This window comes from Anticarsia gemmatalis, chromosome 13 (genome assembly GCF_050436995.1).
Source record: "Anticarsia gemmatalis isolate Benzon Research Colony breed Stoneville strain chromosome 13, ilAntGemm2 primary, whole genome shotgun sequence".
Taxonomy (NCBI): Eukaryota; Metazoa; Arthropoda; class Insecta; order Lepidoptera; family Erebidae; genus Anticarsia; species Anticarsia gemmatalis.
In genome coordinates this window covers 565,285-589,115 of record NC_134757.1, presented here as the reverse complement: position 1 = coordinate 589,115, position 23,831 = coordinate 565,285, and the positions used below count along the sequence as shown (strand labels likewise).

The following is a 23,831-nucleotide window of genomic DNA, read 5'->3' as shown; positions in this document are numbered from 1 at the left end:
GAGAGCCTTGCCCAGCAGTGGGACATTAATGGGTTAAATTTATTTAATAACGTATAAATATTACCTTAGTACTACGTATAATGGACCCTAGACAGGTATGGGACTCCCCTAGCCTTTATTAAAAGTATTGCTTGATTATTTAGAACATATGTGACGTCAATGTGACAAATCAATTCTAAGTATTACATTCCATTATATATAATTGTTGGTCGGTGAACAATTAGCGAAATAAACAACCTTTAGTGGCAATATTATTATGTACGTTTTATTATAGTACCATTTTGTATGGTCGTTATTTCGCTCCTTATATGTTCCGGATTGAAATAACAAGAAAAGAAGAATATGTCTGTGTGAATGCCTAAAATCTTTAAAAGAAAGTGTATTTTAAAGAAAGGAAAGTCTTTGAATTAGGACGTTAATAACGACTTTGACAACTAGTTATTACGATGAGCCTGACATACAGCCTTAAATTCAATAAACAATAGATTTAAAAAGGCACCTTTAGTAAAACTACATATGTAGATAATTTTGCACACTATATTACTAGAAGCACACTGACGCATATTTAAATATCAAACAACTAATCTAACAACGTAACAAGTTTTTTTGCACACTAAAAATATTGGGCGAAACGATACTATTTATAACATCGTCTACTGTGCATTATCAACTACTGCACTCTACCAGTCACGTTTAAAATCATTATTTTGTATGATTGTGCAAATATTTTGATACGATGAACTGGCTATTTACTGCTCATACTTCTTACATTACATGCATAATATAATTATAAATAAAAAATGCTTTGTTAGTGTTTTCCGTCTTTGTGCAAATCATGTTGGAACAGATTTTGATTGTATTTTTTTTACGCTATTTTTGTAGTTGTAGAAAGAGATAAAGTATATTATAGTGCATAAAGCTTATATAAAATAAGAAAGAAATGGATTGTTTGATCCTCGGAAGGAAGCATTTTGGCGCCCTAAAAGTGCATTTACGTTTCGTTGCAATGTTTTCTCATTAGCACTAACTAAATCACCTGCTATAGCTAGAACTACTACAGAATATTCTGTAAAACATAATTATATGTTAATATATAACCACCACGCTGGCCAAGTGCGGCCAAGGCCTAACCCCTACCTCTTTACGGGAGGAGACCCTTGCCCAGCAGTGGGACATTAAAATGGGTTATATTTATTTATATTATTTAGGAGCTTAGGGCTTAGTTTACAACAGCCGCACGGATCGATCTCTGAGGTTAAGCTACGCTTGCCGAGGTTGTTCCGTGGATGGGTGACCATCCTATACATATCGAGTTCCTCCGTGTTTCGGAAGGCACGTTAAATTGTGGGTCCCGGCTGTCATTTTCGAAGATCTTTGACAGTCGTTAACAGTAGTCAGAAGCTTGAAAGTCTGACAACCAGTCTTACCGAAGGGTATCGTGTTAATACCCAAGTAACTGGGTTGTGGAGGTCAGATAGGCAGTCGCTCCATGTAAAACACTGGTATCCAGCTGCATCCGGTGAGACTGGAAGCCGACTCCAACATAGTTTGGAACAAAGGCTAAGCGAATATATATTTTATAATATATAACCTACCTACAATCTAATAATATAATTATAGCCGAGAGTTAAATCTCGAAGTCTCGCTTCTTAGAACATAAATAGTTATTCAAGTTTTACCAGTTTTGCAACTACACATAAAACTATTCCTTTGTTTATATCAAATAACATCACGCCCACGCACACCTCGGGGGTGAGGCAGGGACGTAAACATAGTAGGCACTAGTGTAATGTGGGTGTATCAGTAACGCCTACGAAGTACTAAGATTTGGGATGTCATTTTAATGAAATAACTTGACAGTAAAGGTTTACTGAAGTTATTTAAGACTATAGTATTATTATATCAAGCTAGTGATAAAGATGCTAATACACTGGAGTTTGCTACGCACATCTGTCCTAGCACGCTCGTAGCCGGCTTGTTATTTTGGTGTGTACTAAGACGTACATAAAACTAGTTATCTTCAGCAAAATGAAAAAGTTTGTAATTCTTTCCAAGCTCTTGAATGATAGCAAATTTTGCACATTACTTTATTGCATCCTTAAAAGTTATAAATTACAATTAGTAAAGCAATCAGTAGTTTGTGTAGTCCACAAAGAACTGTCAATCTTGTTGATCTGATCAATTTTGATAAATATTATTTGAATTGATACAGTGAATGCATTGAAAAGTTCGCGACTATTTTCCTAATTATATCTAATGAAAAAATCATCCTTATCGCGACGCTACAACCGTATTTAGTTAGTATACTGGGTCCTTTAAAATATAGTATACCATGCATATGCAGGAGAGGTAAATTTATACATAGTTTATATTATAATGTTTCTATTATTGTACCGACTCACCGGCGCACCGGCCACCGCCGTTACGCAATAACATTATGTTTGTATAAATAAACTCGTTTATTGGATTATGCATGTGCCATGCTATTTTTATTTACGGATATAGACATTATAGAAAGGCACTGCATATAATGCGTTTGAAAGTTTTATATATAGACTCCTGTCACTGTTACCTAGTCTTACATACATAGAATCAATGCTTTAGTTAAAGATGATGGGCGGATGGATATTTGACAGTCATTTATTCAAAAACTATTGTATGGATCTGGATGAAATTTAACACAAATACAGATCAGTTATACCTTTATTAACATATAGAGTTTTTATCCAGGGATATTCTTTTCATGCGGATGAAGACTCAGGTAGAGTCTAGTAGTATTTCAAAGTAAGATTGTCACCAAAACCATAAGTTACTACTTGTAAAACCTGTATGTACCTACAATGTTATTTCAGTAATATAAAGTTCAATATCCCGGGACTTCCTGTAGTTAATTATATTTGGAGTGTAATAAACTTGGCCGTTTAATTGACCTCATTTTGTTCAATTAGTTGTCGATACAGTCTATAAATAACCGGTATTATACGTAAAGTTTCCTTGTTTAAATCAACTGTACAATTTTAGTAATTATTGTGAGTTTATAACCTTATTTGGGCTTGAAATAACTTAGTTTAATACAAAATGTTTTGATGCAGGTCATGTAATGATGATGATATGAATGATAATTTTGCCTCAAGTTTTGAGAGTAAAGAGGGAAAGAACTGGCTAAGATTTTTAGATTTTGAAAAGAACCGTTTTATTCTCATGTGATATAAGTCGATTTCTTACAAAAAAAACTCTATGTAAACTTGTATTAAATAACAAGTGGTAATTTTTTCAATTGAAATATGGTACTCTCTTTCTTCAGATCATAAAGTGCAGCGTTTCCTACTTATTAATTTCGTTAAGATTACTAATACCAATGTGGATTACTAAATACTTTGATTAATAAAATTTCAAGCGAAATCTAAAAGCCTATGTTAAAATGAGTTAATAGCAATGTAGGTACAGAGGGAAGTTTAAACGCACAACATTGTCTATTAATTATCCAGCATTAAAATAAACCAACTAGACTGACCTTACAACTGAACATTAAATACAAATATATAAATAAATACGAGATAATCTATATATAACACGTTACAGGAAAAACTATATAACATGTATAAATAGCACGCCATTGTGTAAATTATACACGGTGTTATAAATACTGTATTGTTGAGAATTGAGACCGACTTGGCGATATGCCTTATAATATATAATTAACTTCAAACCGCGACTTCGTCTGCATAAAAGAGAAAAAAAATCAAATCATTTATTCGTGTAGGTCAAATATGGACAATTGTGATGGTCGCTACAATAATGAATTTACCACTAGCTCGGAAAAGGGGTAGAGCCTATGACAAAAGCTTGCAACAAACTCACGGCCCCTCTAACTAAGACTCAAAATTACATCTATTTGACATTTTATCAAGATTGATTCAGTAGTTTTTGTTTGAAAGGCTTATAAACGTCCTTACATACTCATGAATTTTTGCGTTTACAATAGTAGCTTCTATATGCGACTACGGCTGCGTAAATTCCTCGTGTTCAAAGTTTCCTATATGTTAATCTAGGTTATAAACTATCTATGTTCCAAACTTCATGAAAATCTGTTCACTAGATTTTACTTGAAAGAGTAACATACATCCTCTCAAACTTTTGTTTATACAATACTAGCAGGAATAAACAATAATAGGTTAGTACTAGGTACGAGTAGTATTTACTAGTCATCGGCCAGTTATTATTAGCCACGGAAACGGTTAGTTAATCGCGTTACATTTATGCGTTAAATGACTTTTATTGTTATTATTGCTTCCGCTTTCGAGAATACTCTGTGTAATATAAATAAACTGAGCTTTGTTCTTTCAATCGGAAATCTAATCTTTTGCGATCTAATTAGTACATCCTGGCGGTTGAACAGTCTTTAGTGATAGATTGTGGTCAATTCAAAGACAGTGACTGCCTAATTTTATTTGCACAATATTGAAATAGCTTTTTCTATTCTCTATCTCTATGAATTTATTGTTGGTGGTTATTACACACCGTTTTCATCTGCGGTAGATGAATACAAGCCAATGATTGATTGATTTGACATTAGAAAAATATACACTCTACATATCGCTAAAGAAGTAGATAGGACGACGATAAGTTGCAATAAATATGCATTTTGTAAGTCAGAACAGAATCCTGTAAAGTAACATCGAAGCATGCTGCCAGTTATAACTTGCAACATAAAAATAGTTAGTTTACCTTTAACTTCAATAATAATATTCACCCGTAGAAAGACGGAAGCCATGCTCTTTGAAAGTCCCGCCACCTTCAGTCCAAGTTATTTGTGTAAACGATTTCTTCCGGTTACTTGAAATAGACTTTGTTTTTTACTTCCACGATCAATGATAATGCATTCAGTATAGGTTATTTAAAGCGTGGTCAGTGACCTGAAAAAATGCTTATGCTAAATATAAGTGGGTCCTTTCTAACACTATTTAAGCTAAGTTAAACTTAAGTTTAATTCAGCTTTTTGTAAATTCTTAAAAACTTTTTGTATTTTAACTCTAGAAATAGTCTTATTCTAAAACGACAGTTTGTGACTGTGTTGTTATCTGATTGACAGTCGGTGTGTGGCTGTCTGGTTCTCACGGTTTGTGTATATTAAAGCTGAAGTCTGTACCTTGTCTAGCCTGTAAATAATTTCTAGATCTATTAAGCGGAGACGTTTACTATAGGCTATTTTATTGTTATTCTGCTTAAAAGAAGGCTCCAATCACAATTTTAGTGTATGAATATTGTTAAAGAAATAAACGATATTGTATTTGTATCTTATAAGAAAATTAAATAAGCTTCATAAACTTAGTAACCAATTTTTTGCTTACACGTTCTTAAATAACATTAATTCTAAATAACAGATGTTGCTTTTAACCAACTAATTCTTATACAAATCTAAAGGTATCATATTTAAACCAGTGTTCAAATATACACCGATATATATAAAATAACGAGTTTATAAAAAATCTAATATAAAAAAACCCGCTGTCGAAGAGAGCCGTGACTCTGTAAGTAATGTGCTGTGTACACGCTCCGTCTGTTTGTACGTTATTAACTCTATTAACACACAAACTGCTTAATTAGCACGCCATTATAATAATATATTGTTTTAAAAGCTTTTTCTCTTTGGATGTTGTAACTTTAACGTTATTTTAAGCAAGTTTTTATTCGCTGGATCCTATCCTTTGATAGACTCTCAAAAAAAAACAACTTCTATTAGATATAGACTATACATTGTCATACAGGCATATATACATAAATTACTTCTTACTCTGTAAAGGTACAGGCAGAGACCAAACAACGCCATTTGCTTCGATCCCTGCGAATTACTTTTTTTCTCATACAAAAGTCAATAACGAAATCTATTCTAGAAATCGCTTGAACTTTTTAGATCATATAAAACTTTGGACCACGAACAAAAAGTACACGATCTTTGAATGTTAAATGACGTCTAATTAGTACTCTAACAAACGCGATAAAAACGATTTGCAGAAAAAACCTCTTGGCTCTTTAATGTACATACTTATGTCCATTATTATCTATCATTAGACATATTATGACATTTTTTCCACTGGCCATGATCATTCTCGACCGGTTTCCAATCATTGTACATAGATCAGGACATTGAAACATTTTTTTCCTTGGTACTTGGTTTAATTGAAATTCTCAGTTATAGAACAAGTGCATGTTAATAGCTTGTATTTTGATCCTTAAAGGCAATTATTACTGAAGTATCTTTGCAAAAAATACCTTCATCAATAGTGATACTACTTCGCTCGTCCTAAGGAATCTATTTCGGTCAATATTAGTTAACTTAAAATGTATAATTTCGTGATTATTTGTCCGACTATCCACTAATACGTACTTAGGTGTTGAAACAGGTTCTTTTTGTTCTGGTCCTAAAACCAATATTGTTAAAGGACCCAGATTACTTCCAATCAAGTTCGCCACAGTTTTGTTGTTTGTTCTACGACTTATTGTTAAACCAGTCACACCCTTTTCAATCCGGCCTCCAGCAAGCTCAGTGTATAATGAAATGACGTTTGATTGTTTGTTTGGCTCGCCCTCGCACCGATCGGCTATACAGTCTATAAAACGCTGGGCTATATTTAGCTCCTGCCTTCAATCACGCTTCGCACTCGTGCCACTTTATATATAGCCCGCTACTTTTGTTATTTCATATTTCAATCGTGGTATTTTAGCCTTGCCGTCGTAGTTCTAACTTTTGTGCTATTTCTGTTGACTGGTTTAAGTATTTCTTGAGTGAGTTATTGTTGTGGTGTAGGTGTATTGCGAGTCTTCTTTTGACTCGAGGAAGGTGGAAAATTTATTGTAAACCATTTTAGTTTCTTGGCTGCATTGAAACGAGCATTTCAGTATGCTTTGTTGTGCAGATATTTAGTTAATAAATGCAGAAACCAAATGATAAACGTTTTGATGTCATAGTCCTAAATTATGTAACCTCTGCTCTTTTGTTTTACATTATTACTAGTATTGTGCAATTTTACAGTGTCAGTTACCATGAATAATATTTCAACTAGAAACATAAATTTCAAGCCAACTGTCTCTATAAATCTCAAGTCGATTTAAGAGCGTCTTCTCATGTCTAGACTCAACAACAAATCAATATTGGGTGAGCATTTCAGTACATTTTTCATACACATTTGTTTTGTTGATGTTCCAAAGGTCTGTTTACTTAAGTCTATTGCTGTTTGCTAGTTCAACGGTCATTACCCCTCAAGGTGAAAACATCTCTTGAACTAGTAAATTTTGCGAGTTTTCACTATACAGTTGTACAATGCTTCGATGTTATTTTGTTGTATTTTACGTTTCTCTCAAAGTTGGTTTGGTTTAGTGTATATTGGTATTGTGTTATCTTTGCCTTTGTATTGCCTTCTTCATCGTGATTAGAATGTGATATTATTCCATATCAGATTATTTAAAATCATCAGTAAGCAGTTCAAATAACTTTGAAATACTTAGTTATTGTCTAGAAATCACGTTCGAGAAAATAGTTTCCACACAAACATGTTTACGCCGTCCGAAAATACTAGATGTAAAGATAAAATAGAAACAAATGAATGAATGTGACCAATCGTTTCAAGTTGGAAGCCTTTGTAATAAACGTGCTGCGATGTTTGAACAGGTTTGCGTTACACACATAAATAGAACTGAATACATTATTACGAGTATAAGTAATGTTCAACACACTTGTCTACGAGCAAACAAATGTATAAAACCGCTTATCATCATGGCTAAACCCCATCGCGGAACTTCTCACGGTCAAATGTTAATGGGAATTGGGTCACCATGGCGTTAGCGGGCTAATGGCCTGTCACCACACGTGCTATTACGTACAGCTCACATACACCCATTGTTACACATAACGACGTACCACTATGAACTAGCTCGAAGCGGATTTAACAAATTAGCTTATCGCATTAATATACCGTGCATACAAAATCCGGCGTGGAGAAAAACCAGAATGATAAATAGCGCAACAACTATAAATAGAATGAAATTATAAAAATATTTTATAGACATTTTTAATGCTCTAGATTTTCTTATCGGCTCATTTGAATAATCTTATTCCTAGATGTATAAATAGAAATCAAGTTGCATTCATAGCAAAAAACAATTACGTGGCCATTTTGAAACATGTGACTCTACAGGTAAACGTGCAAAAATGCTAATGATTCCATTCAAGGTTACATTTGCCGAAAATTTGAAATAGCACCCAACAATTTATTTTAAAATTTACAACGTTGGAGTAACATAAACTTGGCGTTTGTTGCTCCAACTAACAATACGGGTCCCAGAATAGCTCCTTGTATAACCAAGTCTGGGAATAAATCTAGTGGGAAAGTATCGACCGAGCTATTATTAGAGGCTGCGAGGCAACTTGTTCCACTCTTTGTTGGTTCAAAATAACCATGCAACCCCTCCCTCCATGGCTGGAGAGTTTTACTCCGGGATATTTTTGGTACAGTCCGGTTTAGTGTAGCGACTTTAGTAAGGCATTTGATTGTGTTTGCATTACTGTGGAGGCGTAACTTAATGTTGCTTGCGCATGATTCACGCGCTAAAATTAAACTGTTTATATGAACGACGTGTTCGTTTTCTTGTGTTCATATTAATATGAAGACGTCACTTAATGTCGGTGAGTGAAACTTTTTCTGTTTTGTGGTTTTCATTTCTTGTACTTATTATTAGCTGAAACAAGCTTAACATTAGACATAAGATTGTATCGCCAGTAGCAATGATTATTTTTTATCTTATACATACGTAATTAATGTGACTTCCATTCAACATTTTATAATGTGTTGTTTTCAAAACATCCTGACCGTAGAAATATAATTTAAATGTTTATGTTCAATATCAGTACCAAGAATTCGCCGTTCATAATCAATTCGAGCGAAATACATTAAGATCAACAAAATAAAACAGTTCTCCCATAACCCAAATGCAACTAAATCATATCTCTATAAAAACTAAGATAAAAAAACCCACCAAGAGTCGGTGATTCCCGAATTAGGTCCATCTATAAATAGCTCAGGACGGAATGCGCCCATCTGTTTATAGAGCAAGCGGGGGAGATTTACTATTCTATTTGTGAGCGCAAGGGGGACAGGTCTGGACAGGTTGACAAAAAATTGAACTTGTTCACTGACAAGTGAATGAGAGGGTTGAAACAGGTGACACATGTCGCATCCGCCGCTCAAGGGAGGCAAATTAGTTCACTCATTAGTGAAGTAGGTGACGAAACTTGTTTTGATTGTATCTTCGTTTTTGTTTACAAAGTTTTTGCGATGCGCTTTTTGTTATTCTGCTCACATTTGTTTTGGTTTTTTTACTTGTACTCCATTATTCAATTGTTTGTTATTTATGGTGTCTTTATCATCAAGTTTAAATAAAAACGCACGTGTGTATGTTCCCATACGATTAAGCTAAACAAAGAGATCATGACTCAATAAGATACTTAGCGTTACTAGCCTTTGTATGGCGAACTAATTATAATATCATCTATAAATAACTGTGATTCACTCCAGCTCTCTGTGTCTGCTTTAATAGGCGTAAATTATTGCCTGCATGTGGCTACGTGCCCTATTTTTTACACATGTGTACAATGAGTTTTGGTATAGTCCATAATTAGATCTTTGGGGAAACAGAGCTCATGTCTATTGTTAGCGTAAACTGAAACTATAATACAGATTTTATGTTTATATTTATTTATAGTTGCATTGTGTTCACTATTATAATAGTGTATTTGCGTAAGATGACTTCATTATTATTTGATATATGTGTATCTAAATCATATTTAATATTACCTTAGCTAAATATTTTCCTTGTCTCTTATTTTGAAATAACAAATTATTTTTGACATTTAAAGATGATAAAGCAGGTTTGAACAATGGTTGCTAATCGTCATCAGACTCAGACTCAAGCGACCACAATCAATACAACTTGTTATATGTTCAACAAAACTTTAAACAACATTTATAATAAATATTTTTTGACCATGTTATTATTTTTTATGGTCATCTTCTTGACTTTGTATGGATAAATAAACTTTGCGTGTCGTATAAATGTCATAAACATCGATTGTTATAGTTTTTTGTCTCATTAAAAACACGCATTATTGGCGTAGCTGTTATAAAAAACAATACTTATATGCTTGTAAAAAGCAAGTGTAACTGAAAGTGAAAGAATAAGCAGTAAGTAACCTTAAACTATTAACTCAGTTGAGATATACGTTTATATCGCTTTTATTATTATATTTATGTGCCACGGGAGTATCAAGGATAGTTTTAAAGCGACTCTTTGCTGCAATTCAGTAAGAGATTGATAGTCTGTTAACGTCTGAAAGAGTCTAGTATTGTTATGGTGGTTACAACTTAGCATCAAGGGTTTAATATCATGTTTATTTATTTCCAATGTTATTTCTTCTTATAATCTTCACTAGCACAGTTTTTTTTTGCTAAAAAGAATCACGGGAATGACAACCTGACAAAAACCCGTGAAGTTGCTAGTTGAAAATGGTCGTATTATTAGTGTAAAAACAACAACAATTTCTAGTATAAGCGACAAACTAGATTTTAAAATTTAAATGAGTGTTAATACAATCGTAGAATAAAACAATGAACAGACATTTAAGCCTAGCCTTGAGTTCTCCATTCATTTGCACCTCATTTCCACGGTAATCTCAGATAAGATATACAAATACGTAAGAAGATGTCATCTCTAATGAATTATTGTACTATGGAATGTTAATAAGGATAATTAAAGATATTATATGTTTATCTTTTTAATATAGACTAAGTGTTTCGTGGAAATCTGTATCTATAGGATATGTAAAACTGACATAGTGGCATAACAGCAGAGATTTTCTCTACATTTTTACATGTGACGTATATTCGCGGATTATAGTAGTTTTTCAGACTTGTATTTGCTTTGTCTTCACTATCTGAAAGCCTGTTAGTACCCTGTGACGTAACACAAGATTTATTCTTAGCGCGGGAGTTTTGCCTTAGCAAAATGTAATCAGCATAGTATGTGCATTAGTAAGTTATCAAATACAACTTAATTTACATTCCCTTACGTAATTCATTGTGTTTTTAAATATCGTTAATTCCGATGTATGTTTAGTCATCGAACATTTACTGCCTGCTTTTTCTTGCCAAGGAAGGGGTAAATGTTCTCTTAAATTCAAACTGTATGCAGCATAATTATATTTAGTATCGCTGCTTTTACCCGTTGTGTGTGTGTGTTTAGCGTTATTATAAAAGTGGAGCCGGTTCACGGAATCGTACGTAAATATAATAACACATATGGATTCTTATTGCGGCTGTGAACGCTGTAGAATTAACGCCAATTACGCAGTGCATATACATTTTATAAAAATAAGTTTATTGAAAGATATTTAAAGAAAGTTTGTGTTAAAATGTATGTGTCGACTTTAGTTCAGTTGTTTATAAGGCAATATACTATCTGAAGTCTCAATTCAGTCTTTGTACGGGCTAAATACGTACATTTAATATTGCATGTCCGGACGACTGACTGACTGATAATCATCGCACAATCTAAACTACGCTTGTTAGAAACATGAAATTCGGACAAGAAGTGCCTTTTATAACGTAGGCATTCACTAAGAATTTTTTTTTAATATTCATCCCCTAAGGGGGTAAAATTGGTGATGAAAGGTAACTAGAAACTTGTCATGAGAATTATTACGTGTAACACTTCGTGCAAGTAGTTGTTGTTGAAACTCTTTCTGAAACAAACAGACTTGAATAACAAGAGCGAACTAATAAAAACTACTTTTAGTTTTACGACAGTTCCTAGTTCTAGTTCTTCTCATATTGGTTTACCTTTAACAAACTTTATACAATTTTCCTGATAACACTTTATACAAGTTTTCAAACGATTATATTTAGATCGTGTTTTTTCAAAGTGGGCTAATTTTGTTCTCCCTTTACCGGTAATTAGTGTGAAAGAAAATTAATAAGTGCTAGTTAATTGTAGAGTGAGAAAATTACTTAATTATAGCGCTGGGGTTACACGGCAAGGCTAACAATGTTGTCTAATAGTTACTGCCTTTCTTGCTAACTATGAACAAACACACTACTGACTTGTAGCCCATTGTTATTGCTTTTTATTCTAACATCCATGACCATAGTTGTAGGACTCATATTTTGAGGACTAACGAACGCAAAGAGCTATAGAAGTTTTGGTTCAAAAATCCTTTAGTGGTGTTTACTTCTATTATAGAAGTAGTTTCTATACTTAAGGTAAAAACTAAGTAGGAAGCCAATAAGTTTGTGAGTCATACGAAGTTCTATCTCAGTCATATATGGCGAGATGATGACTTTACCAATACACTGCATTTAGTATTCAAGCAAAATATAACGGTTTTCATAATGACACTATTTCTGCTAATATACTATTGTAATGTAGGCAATATCATGCGAATCACATGACTAGCGGCTATGGTAAGTCATGTGACGAACAACTACTGCTCTAAATTACATAGTATTACAGCAAATGTTTTGTTTATCTATAAATAACAGGAAAACTGGCTAATTAAAAAAGTGCAGCACAGCGATAGTAAGAAAAAAAACAATTAAATGGAATGTACTTTTGTCTCTGCTAAACGCTTAGCAATAGAAAGAGATGTTTAAAATTGCTCATAGCCTTTACAGTGTCTGCGTATATCCCGCCGTGTTACTGAATGGGCCACGTCGTGCGCGAGCGCAATATATCCCCGTGTGTACTCGCGTCCCGAATCGTTCCATGTTATTTTTACACAACATATTTTTAGTTCACGATGTTTTTTCGTCGCTTACACCATAACGAACCCAGTTGAAACATATCCTTTGTGTATACACACACAGACACACAGCAGACAAACAGACACACACACAGTCAGTGTAATGTAAATGTTATTTAAATAGGTTTTTATGCAAATGTGTTGATTGTTTTAGACGTTCTCGTTTCACCGTCTGTATGTTTAAATGTAATATTTAAATACGTTCTAGCTCCCAAAAAGTTAGACTGATAAATGAGCAGTTCTTTAATATTGCACGCTGAAAAATAATTTAGATGTATAGTTATGCTCTAAAGGCTTTATCTGAGGCTTTTAGTTAGTCTATAAAATAGATTTACATACGGAATTGTGTTAGTGTATAAAGCTAGCATAAACCAAAAAGCAAGTATATTGTATCCGGCGTTGCATTTAGTATGAAAATAGCTGCGCACGCGCGCCTCCAATCAAATAAACAGTTTTACAGAAATAGACGTTCGCGCTCAATGTGGCACGGTGAAGAGTTGGCTTTTATGGACGGCTATTTTGGCCCAACCTACACCGACTACGAACAAAGTGATGCGGCATCTGGGAAACCCAGGTTTTTCTCAATTATCGCACTGAAAATTAAAGTTAAGCGAAATAAGTTAAAGCGAGTAAAAGATTTTTGTCAAGCTTTAGTTTGGCGGTTTGATTGACACTGATACCGGATTGCAATGGTATTTAAAACATTTTATGTTACGAGCATTGGTCTTATGCTTACATTTGTATAGTAAACTTAATTATACCTATTATTGTCCCACTGCTTATCATTCTCCTGGAGTGAAGGAAGGGTTAGGCTTTGAGATCATCGCATCGGTCACTACGCTGGCCTAGTGTACAAAACTTTTCATTCGATTATATCAAAAAGTCTTTCCTCATTTGGTTTCCAATATATTATTTTGTTTGTAATATTATTTATAATGCGTATTGTAATCAACACTCACATTGCACGTGGACAATATATTTTAAATTTTAATTCTATACGACCTTATGACACAGTATTGGGTATTTTCGTTTAAGTTTAGGTATTAAAAAAAACATTTTCGAATAAAAGGCCTTGAAGATTAGAATTTTAAATGGAAATGGTATGATTCGTTTTTGACATGACGTTTATTAATAATGATTTTTAAATCATTTATTTGCCAACTGAGTATAAGTTCTCGTACATATGTTGTTCTTTGTACACAAAATGTATGTCCTAGTAGGCAAAGTTGCCTGCCACTAATTTTCTGTCAACTTTGCCACTAACACTAACTTTGCCACCTCAATATTGAAGTCTGAACATACTTATTAATAATCTATAAAAATAACTTATTTTCCATTGTTTATTTTCCCTGCAATTCGTGAAGCATATAAGGATAATTAAGTGTTTTAATATACAGTCTCATTAGTCATAAACAGTGCGAAGTCAGTCGTGTTTCATACTTTGACGCGAATAGACGTCATTTTACAAAAACTTTTGAGTTAGCCAGTGTTCTTTTTTAAAATATATTCTGTTTTTTTTTATATTTTGAAGTGATGATATGCATGCGTGGTATGTGATTTTTTGTGTTTATTATTTTTAATAAGTTATTATGAATTAATATAAAAGTGGTTATAATAATATAATACTCGCAATATAAATGTGGATAAAGAGAAATGAGTATGTAAAGATCGTAGCCAGAGTTTCTACGCTTATACTATTTAAGAATAAGGGTTGTATTATTTAGTATCAAGTGTAACAATGTTAAAAGGTATAGTACCTAAAAAGTAAATAGGTATGTACTAAAATATATTTAATTTGAACCTGTGACCTACACAGTGTTTGCGTAATCTATATGAATTGATAATTACCAAGTCAATTAGGTCAGCCGCGAATAAACTAGTTTCGTTTAATTAAAATAATGGCTATTTATTTCAAATATTAACTTTTTGAACAATGTAAATTTTATTTGTTACTTGAACGTAATTAAAATTTTAAAAAATAATGTCAAATTACAGAATCTGCTATAAAACTGTCGGCTAATTAACTCGAAAACATCAAAATAATAAAAAGAGCAAAACGTCAAAAAGCTATTATAGTTACCGGTATGACGGCTTTTTTACATATAATTTGGATACAAAATATCCTGTAATACGTAATGTTGTTTATTTCGGCTTTCGAATAAAATTTGTGTATTTCTATATATTTTTAAGCCAGGAACCGTTTTCAAGGTTCCGTGTAAAGTACAAAATAAATAATTACTCTAATTGTTTATAAATAATTCAACAACGAATCTATTACTATAAAACAACGATGTAAATCACATCTATTGATTGTGACTGTTTGTATTCAAATAGTTTCTTAAGCTTTCCGATTTACGTACCCTTTTGATTAGATACTCCAACAATGTGTTTAAAGCTTTACTCAAAAGATTAGCGATAAACCTCAGTCTCTATATGCAAGTTTAGTGATATCGTAGTACCTGACAACTTTACCACATCAGAAAATTACAACTTTGCCCTTGATTTTCAAACAGCAAATCAAACTAGGTAGGTACCAATAAATTAAAAACTCAAAAATGTAATTAAGTATAGTTTCTCACCAAAAATAATTAAAATTCAACCTCAAACGGAATATGTCAAAAACGTTTCACGAAGACAATTATCATAATAAGTGGCTACACCTGACGAGACGCTCACGTGGACCGTGGAGCAAAAACACCGTCTATTATGTTGTATACTAGTCACGTGGCGAAAACACCGCGGCCAATCAATTTTTTACCCACTCTTAATGAAAAACAACCAAAAAAATAAAACTCTACACTCGTCTAAGGCTCCGAGGCAAAGTTTATTGTTTAACGAATGCTTGAAGTTCGTAACTATGTGTCGGTGTAACGACCTGCGTTTATTTGTTAGTGATATAATTCGTATTCACTTGTGCGTTCACCTGTATCAACCCTCCACAGCGAGCAACGAGCACAACGCTTGTTCGATTACTGTGAACAAATACTAACGTATTTGTGCCGAACAAATACACGAAAGGAATGTTACATATGTGTTCGCACCTAAAGCACTCCTTACGCGAACTTAACTTGAAAAACAATTACGTAATAACCGCCAATAACAAAACTAATTGGTGTGTTTTGATGCATTGCAGTTCGCGTGTACTCGCTGTGTACTGTGTACAATCGTACACAGATTTCCGCCAAATTGATAAAATAATTCGAGTGTGTCACGTTTCGTAGCTCGCGTGTATGTTCTATTTTTATAACTCAATAATTTCGTTGTGTATTGTGCTTCATCTCGCTTTGGCGGAGATTGCGTGGTGCGCGTGCGAGAGAGAGGGTGTATTGAGGCGCGGGCGGGGCGCGTCCTTCACTTGTCGCGCTCGCGTTGCCGGGTGTTCTAAATATAGACGTGCGGGGGAGGGGGCGCGCGGGCGGCGGGACACACCGGCTTTGTTGATCCTAGCTTTGTTGTACATTATCACAGATTTTTCCCATGGGATTAAGCAAACACTACAACCAGACACTTCATTTATATCAAACTTATTGCTCTTTGTACCCAATTTCGCAATAATGTGCAAACCGAGGGTATAAACCGTTGTGCCAGTCAAGTTGACTGCATGTAACTCTTAGTCAGGTGTTTCCAAGAAACTAACTTACGTCAATAGCGAGCCGTTTATTGCCAGTTAACAAAGCAGTAAAACTAAGTCGAGAACCTTTGAACAACTTTGGCACTAAGTTTAAGTTGTCTTTCTCATATGCTCTACATTAAAAGTTGTTTCCCATTACTAACAAACTAGCTTCTGTCTGCGACTTCGTTCTACGTGGAAAGTTTTTGCGGAGTGAACAGTATCCAATGCGTTCATCCAGGTTCTAAACTGTGTCTAATCCATTAATGCCCGGTTTCTAAGGTACATTTAGCGGTAGTTTATCTATTCAAACTGTAATTTTTGTAGCTTAAACGCTGTTGAATAGATAAACTACCACTAAATGTACCGAAGAAACCGAGGGTTAGTAGTCAGTAGTTTTCGCCTTAAGAGTAACAAACACACATAGTCACAATGTTTCGCATTCATCATACAAGTTATTTTTATTTTTGTTCTAAGTACATAAACAAATAGTTTTTTGAAATCATTAAGTGTGTTTTGGTCAAGGTTTGTACAAAGTCGTGTGACGTTAAACCGGATGTGAAGCATTTAACTTGGCACGTGTAAGCCAAGGGCTCTAACTTTACACGTGCCGCCGAAGGGCTATATATACTGATATTATGATTAATTGTCAACCTAGTGTCAAAGTTCTATAAGTCGGTCGAAGACCATGTACCGACAGCTTTACATTATATATTTTTAGTTAGGTTAGTTTTTTACACGGTTATATCGACATTTCGAAAATACGTATATTTGTCTGCAGTAGCGTTTTCCTTAAGTTTTAATCTACAGTATAATATCTACTATGTTGTCCTTGACAGAGGTCAAATGCGTATTCGCAACCGTTAAATGTTAATAGCTAGTGTAATCATGAATATGAAATAGGCTTTTTTTATCATTGTTTATTACGACCGAAAGTTTGTTTCAAAAATCTGGATATAATAGTAACAATTAAAACCTTAAAACCATATTAATACGGGATTCAAAAATCCTTGAAAGTTAATAAACGTCTTTCGAAAATTAAGCAAAATCCTGTTTGCGGTAAAAATATTAATAATAAAATATACATAAATTAATTATGTATAAACAGCACAAATAAGTTGTAACACTTACAATTTGAAACGCGTGCAGAGTTGAACAAACTTGTGTGTATGTTTGGAGGACACGCTCGTTATAATTTGGTCGTATTATACATATTATATACATTTATGTATTTATCTTTGTTAATTTTAACCCAAGATGAATAACAACTTGCAATTTTTTAAGTGCACAAGTCCCTTTGCAAGCAAAGAAGACATGTGCCGTTTTAAAAATTGCATAGTCGATAGCACTTCATAATAGTTACCTGACTCACCCTCAGAAAGACAATACACATAGTTTAAGTGGATTATTATGTAGCATTAAATTAGGAAGACAATGTTCCTTCAGAAACGAAGAGGTTACTCTAAGACACACACTGTTATGGAACTCTCTTTCAAATTTTTGATAGCACCTTTACTTCTTTTATCCTTTTCGAAAAGAACAGGCTGATTTATGGTCATCAGTAGTAAACATTTAGAGATCTCTCTATAAAAAGACATTTAGGGGATAATTTCAAGTTTCAATAGGGCTTTAGTCTTCGTAAGTCCGGTAGTGGATGGCGGGAAGTAGGCAAGTGAAGTCCCTCGTCTCTACCAGTGAAAGTATAATTGAATTATCCAAGAATCCTTACGGTTCAGTAAGCAGTCACTATTTTAGTTCAACGCTATTTTAAACTAACTGTGCTGTTGCTATTGTGCTAAGTAATCCCTTTCTTACAACACACTTTTAAAATAGTTCAAGTTCATCTATTTTTGTCTACATTTGTTCATTTCAAGCTCCTTATTTATGACTTTGAAGTACTTCTAAATGACTTGTCAAATACTACAATTGCGTACTTAACACATTCTATTCTAAGTAAACGTACAACACCTTTGTCAGTAAAAATATAACAAAACGAATGACGTATTAATCTAGTGAAAAATGTTTTTTGTTCTTATAAATAAACGTGTAAAACAAAGTCCCTTGTGTTGATGTCTGGGCTGGCTAGACAACGCGTAGGCGCTCGTAGTACGCGCTACGAGCGTAGAGGCCATCCCGCTCGTAGCTTGCCTTCCCGTAGACTAATGTTAAAGTAGCTACAGGTTGTTATTTTTTTACTTTTGAAATTAATTTTATCAATCGGTAAAGCATTGACACTAGCTCTTATTAGGCTGAAATACGACGCTCATTTCGCTTAATATCTCGGCAAATTGTATCTATCTTTAAAAATAACTATTTTCATTTAATGAGCTACTTCCACATATCGAAATATACTGTCCCAATTCTTCCTAAATATAAAACTTTCCAATTAATAAAATAATGAGGAATATCCCATTCAGTGGTACTTAACCCAATTATCGGAATAGTCTCGGCTGAATTAAGAGGAGATATCGTTTGAATAATATATTATTCCCAACGGACGGTTTTAGGTTATTTTAGGTTTAGATGACAGACGCTAAGAATATCACTAATCAGGTATTAGGCTCGCCGAGATGTGGACTACTTTCCAAAAATAAATATAGATTAATTGAAATATCTGATTTATGGTTTACTTATTTTAAGAGTGAAATGTTATTTTAGCACGTATTAGAAGCAAATAATCGAAAATAGCATGTACCTGAAGTTGTGAATGTGGTGTTAACACGATCATATCGCATATAATCGTTTTGGCAACATCTAAGAAGATTCTTCATACATTAAAATACGCCAGCAATGAGAAGTTACAGACTCACAATATTGCCGATTACATCCTATAACGCGCCTTACCGCAAGCACCCTTTATTTAAACGTTCAAATCACTAATTTAACCTATATTTTCCAATAACCTTCACAGCCTCGATTTCTCAGTATAAACAACAAAAGGTAGCAATAAATAAGGCTGTATTGACCTCCAACAAGAGGCTGTAAAGCAAAAGTCCTCTGTCCCGGGCGGCCAGCTCGGCTAAATATATCTGTGGACGAAAATAACTGTCACCCCCCTCCCCCCTCCCACGTGTTATGGATGGGAGTGTTTCTCCCCTCTCGAAGGCTTCGCCGCAATCCCCCAGCGACCTACATTTAATGAGTCTAGGGGTCGGGACTCCGGTATGCAGCACTATGCAATTTTAAATGCAGTTTGATAATAAAGGGTTAAAAGATGGGGTGAACTTTTATTTGACGTTTATTGTTTATCTCGTAGGAATAATGTGTATTGTTATTTGTAGGTAGATTTACAATGCTTTAGTTTGACTGAATGTTCGCTAATGTAACTGCAGAAAAATATACACGGTCTTAATCCTGATTGTCATTTTTAGGGTCAAAATTAAAAGGTGTTTAAATGTGCATTTATCGAGACTTTTATTCGTGGAGGTTTTGTACACAATATTTAATACATAATATGTAAAAAGTATGGTCAAGGAACTCGAATTAGCTAACTACTTGTCATAAATAACTCTATCCTCTTCCTATAACTGAAAAAAGAAAGAGCAAAAACATGTAGAACAACCGCGGTATCGCAATAATAAAAACATCAATTCGTACTAACGTAGTACATCCCTCACCCTAGATTAGGCTATTTAGGTCACAGGCTGGCGACAAACGACCGCGCGTAGACGTGCGGTGAGCTTGCACTCGACGCTCCGTACTACACGGTGTGTGCAGGCCACCTAATCGATCGTGTGAATTGTGTTAATTGAGTGCAGTGATTTTGGTGATATTTTTTAATGATGTGTAAAATTGTGTAGTGTAGATTTTTATATGGATATGGCTGAAGGTTTGTACCAAACATAAAATGACGTGATATTCAATTAATTGTAGATGACGATGGTTTAGGAATTGAATAGTGAATTATAATACCCTAATTAAATTGTTATAGTTTAGTATTTTGATTTCGAGTCGTATTTATCTTAATAGAGACTTAGAAAAATATTAGTCAGCTAATTTTTATCTTACGTTTTCATGACTTAGCGTATGTTAGAGAATAAAAAGCTAGAAAATATTCAGTAAGATTAACAAATATACTTATCAGTTTGCCTACGTGGTGATGTAAAACATCTCGAACGTATAGCCATCTATGTGTTATCGTATTCGCTGACGTAGCAGATATTTACGATAGTTTTCTTAGATTTATAGAAATAAATACTTGGATTTACGTAGTTTTGTAGTTACGTACTTTTATCTCGTGTGTGTTTGAAATGTAAGTTTTTATTTTCATCCGTACATTTTTGTTTAAATTGGGTGAAAAGGGACTAGTTTTGTTTATTCTTGATTAAGTAGATTTCATGTAAAAGTTATGACTCTTCAATAATAATCGTCATTCGTATACTATTATTTATTGCAACAATATATCAAGTAATATGTTATAGTCCACTTTGTAGATGTCTTCTTATCTGCACGACATTCAACCCAAATAAACTGAAGGTGCATACTATATTTTTTGAAGGAGGACTTAAAAATTAACCCCCGTTGAAATACATTTCTTACTTCTACATACATTCGATATCGTACATATCCTCAGATATCCTGATCTGTACATTTTCTTATCGCATAATCTCTCGCTCCAGCAAAACTCCGAGGATACATAGCGGGGGATTTGCAGAAAGGTTCACTATTATTTGTACACGTAGCTCTAATAGTGTTTAGTCTGTGATTCTTTATAACAAACAACTGCTTATATAAATACTGGGAATTTTCACCGGCATCAAACGTACCATCAGGGTTGTTGATCCTAGGAAAAATGCTTGTATTCACTTTTTGATGTTTAGTACATTATAATCAGTGCGAGAGCAGTCAGTGAATGAGACCAGTTTACATTTTATGAGTACTATTACAAACTTAAAAAGCATAGCCACCACACCACTTAACAATTACTACGAAGACTACGAAGCTCTTACCCTTAGCTAATATAAGTTTACCTCACTGTATACCTATTTTTTATTGTTAGCCTGTACTGTCCCACTGCTGGGCAAAGGCCTCCCCCAATTTATTCCAGTCATCCCTATCACCAGATCCTATGCATTTTACAATTACAATAAATTGATTAATTTCACAATCCAAGCTACTTAAAAAAGAATCATATCTATCTGTCTTAAATAGTCTTAAATATCCTTTACTTTCTGTAGTCTTCCATCCTAACGTGTTCTTCTCTTTGCAGCAGAGATGGCGCATGAGAGCGGCGGGGGAGCAGACGGCTCTCCTCAGCACACGCCGTCGCCCCCTCACGCGCCGCGCCTGCCGCTCGCCGACACCAGCTTCCACCACCAGATCATGCAGGTACACACCTCTTATTCCCTCCTCTACACATACGAAGAAGAAGGAAGATCTTCTGGAGAACCTTTGGAACATAACTTTATTTATTCACAGCTATATTGGTCTGCTACAGGATAACAGTCCTCATTTTAAAAGTATTTTAGATGCTATTAGATCTTAGCTTCTTCAATCAATGTGAAGAGTCCTTGCTCTACGAAGATATGAAAGCTGCAGTAGATCGTCTTAGGTGGACGTAGCCCTCCCCTAAAAGCCTTATACTGTTCTCTAACTCTCGGTATTCTACTGTCTTTATATATCCTATTCCAGCCTTCTTTCCATTTGACAATGTGACCCTTAGAAAAGCTCTAAATTTGAAGCAAACTTAGTCCAAATTTTTAAGTAAATAAACTGACATATAATTTCTTCCTCATAGTTCATATAAACTACTTGCAAAAAAAATGCGTGAAATTATAATCTAATCGTAACAAACGATGATTTTTGTATCTAATTTGTTTAAACATCGTTAAAGGTAGTAGATTAGTAATAAGAGTAGCACATTAGTAAGTTTACTCTATTAGAAAATAGGACCAGCTCACCTGCTGGGCTGCACTGCCTTAACGAACCCATTCTAACTTGAATACAAGTAATCAGATAGCAATCGCACTAATAATATCAGTTCATAATCATTTGATAAGTGCACTTGCACTCAAGATATCGTTGTATAAATACCTCATATCGTTGTGTAAACATTATTGATACTGGAAATAGACTTGTTATTCATTTGAATATATTAAATAACTATTTTTTTTAGATACGAATAGAGATTTTAAAGCTTCCTAACACAATGACATTATAATAATATTTAAATTTATAATAGTATGAAGGTTTTTCGACAGCAGAAAGTTTACAGTGTACTTTTGTTAAAGTTTTATGTTTTCAAATGTTTTTGTCTTTTTTCATTCCTTGTATAAGGAAAGAGATATCATATAGTTGTACGAAATGGTCCGATTTTTTAAATATAAACTTTGATGTAGTGTTGTAATGCGTAATACAGATATAAATAAAATGTGTTGTAGATAACTCGGCGTGTATATTTAGCTGACAACTATAAAACGTCGCGATAACAAACATATTTATTACTTGTTATGTACTCCGACTAAAATCGTTGAAGTTCGAAGAATTTCATTGTTTTTGAGATTATGAACTATTGCGCTTGAGAAGTAATTATATATTTAACAATGAGGTAAATTAATGAATTAATTTGGAATACTACGGCGCACGTTAATGGCCTTATAGGGTCATTTACATACCTAATACTCGTATTGTTGACATTGTGGGAATGTTACTTTATAGGGTCATTGCAGAAATAAAGGCCTTTATAGTTCACAAATAAAAACAGTTACTATTTAGAGCATAAAGTCGCCGTTTTACAACAATACTTAGATATTAATTTACCATTGATGGCTAGTATACCTTTACAACGCAATAATCAAAAAACTACGTAGTTACACAAAAATAGTACAATACGATGCAGGTGAAGCCGTGTGTTCGTGACCTTTACCGAAATATACCGGTATATGTGTTATACGTACATTATTTTTACTAGATATTAATACCGCGCGCGCGCCTCTATTTATACGCCGGCTTATATATCGGCTTGTGTACGGTATATGCATATTCTCGTTGTATATACGGTAAAATTAGATATGAAATGTACTGCGTCGTTTCTTTCGATGTTTGAACTAAAGCTGTCGGGTAAAATGTATGTAAAATGAAGTCGTAGTTTCTTATTCGTCCAATCTATTTTATAATAAAGTTAACTGCGGTTTATATCAATATTATGGAGAATAACTGAGTATATTATTCGCTATAACCGTTTTTTAACACCTTAGAGCTTAATTAATGTCCTGAAACTCCTCCCCAAATATCACAAATAAATTACAAGTCCACGCATCAAATCCCCACAATCCCATGTATCAAATGTGTCACACCCTCAGGTTAAAAGGGCTACGTTCGTTCCCACAGCTCGAACCCGGGGCCACGACAATCCCGCCCACGCGCGCACGC

The 23,831-nt window shown here is 34.0% G+C and overlaps 1 protein-coding gene across 17 annotated transcripts in view; it reads left to right on the top strand.

Annotated features, from left to right (window-relative positions):
• HDAC4 (histone deacetylase 4) overlaps window positions 1–23,831 on the top strand; it is a 104,575-nt gene that overhangs the window by 67,367 nt on the left and 13,377 nt on the right. For 15 of the 17 annotated variants that reach the window (XM_076122313.1, XM_076122310.1, XM_076122309.1 and 12 more), the window contains one exon: window positions 21,670–21,788. In XM_076122313.1, coding sequence (XP_075978428.1) covers window positions 21,670–21,788 — 119 coding nt within the window. Of the gene's footprint in view, window positions 1–14,261; window positions 14,400–20,107; window positions 20,290–21,669; window positions 21,789–23,831 lie in introns of those variants that run through there. The other 2 variants (XM_076122306.1, XM_076122307.1) reach the window with 2 other exon arrangements.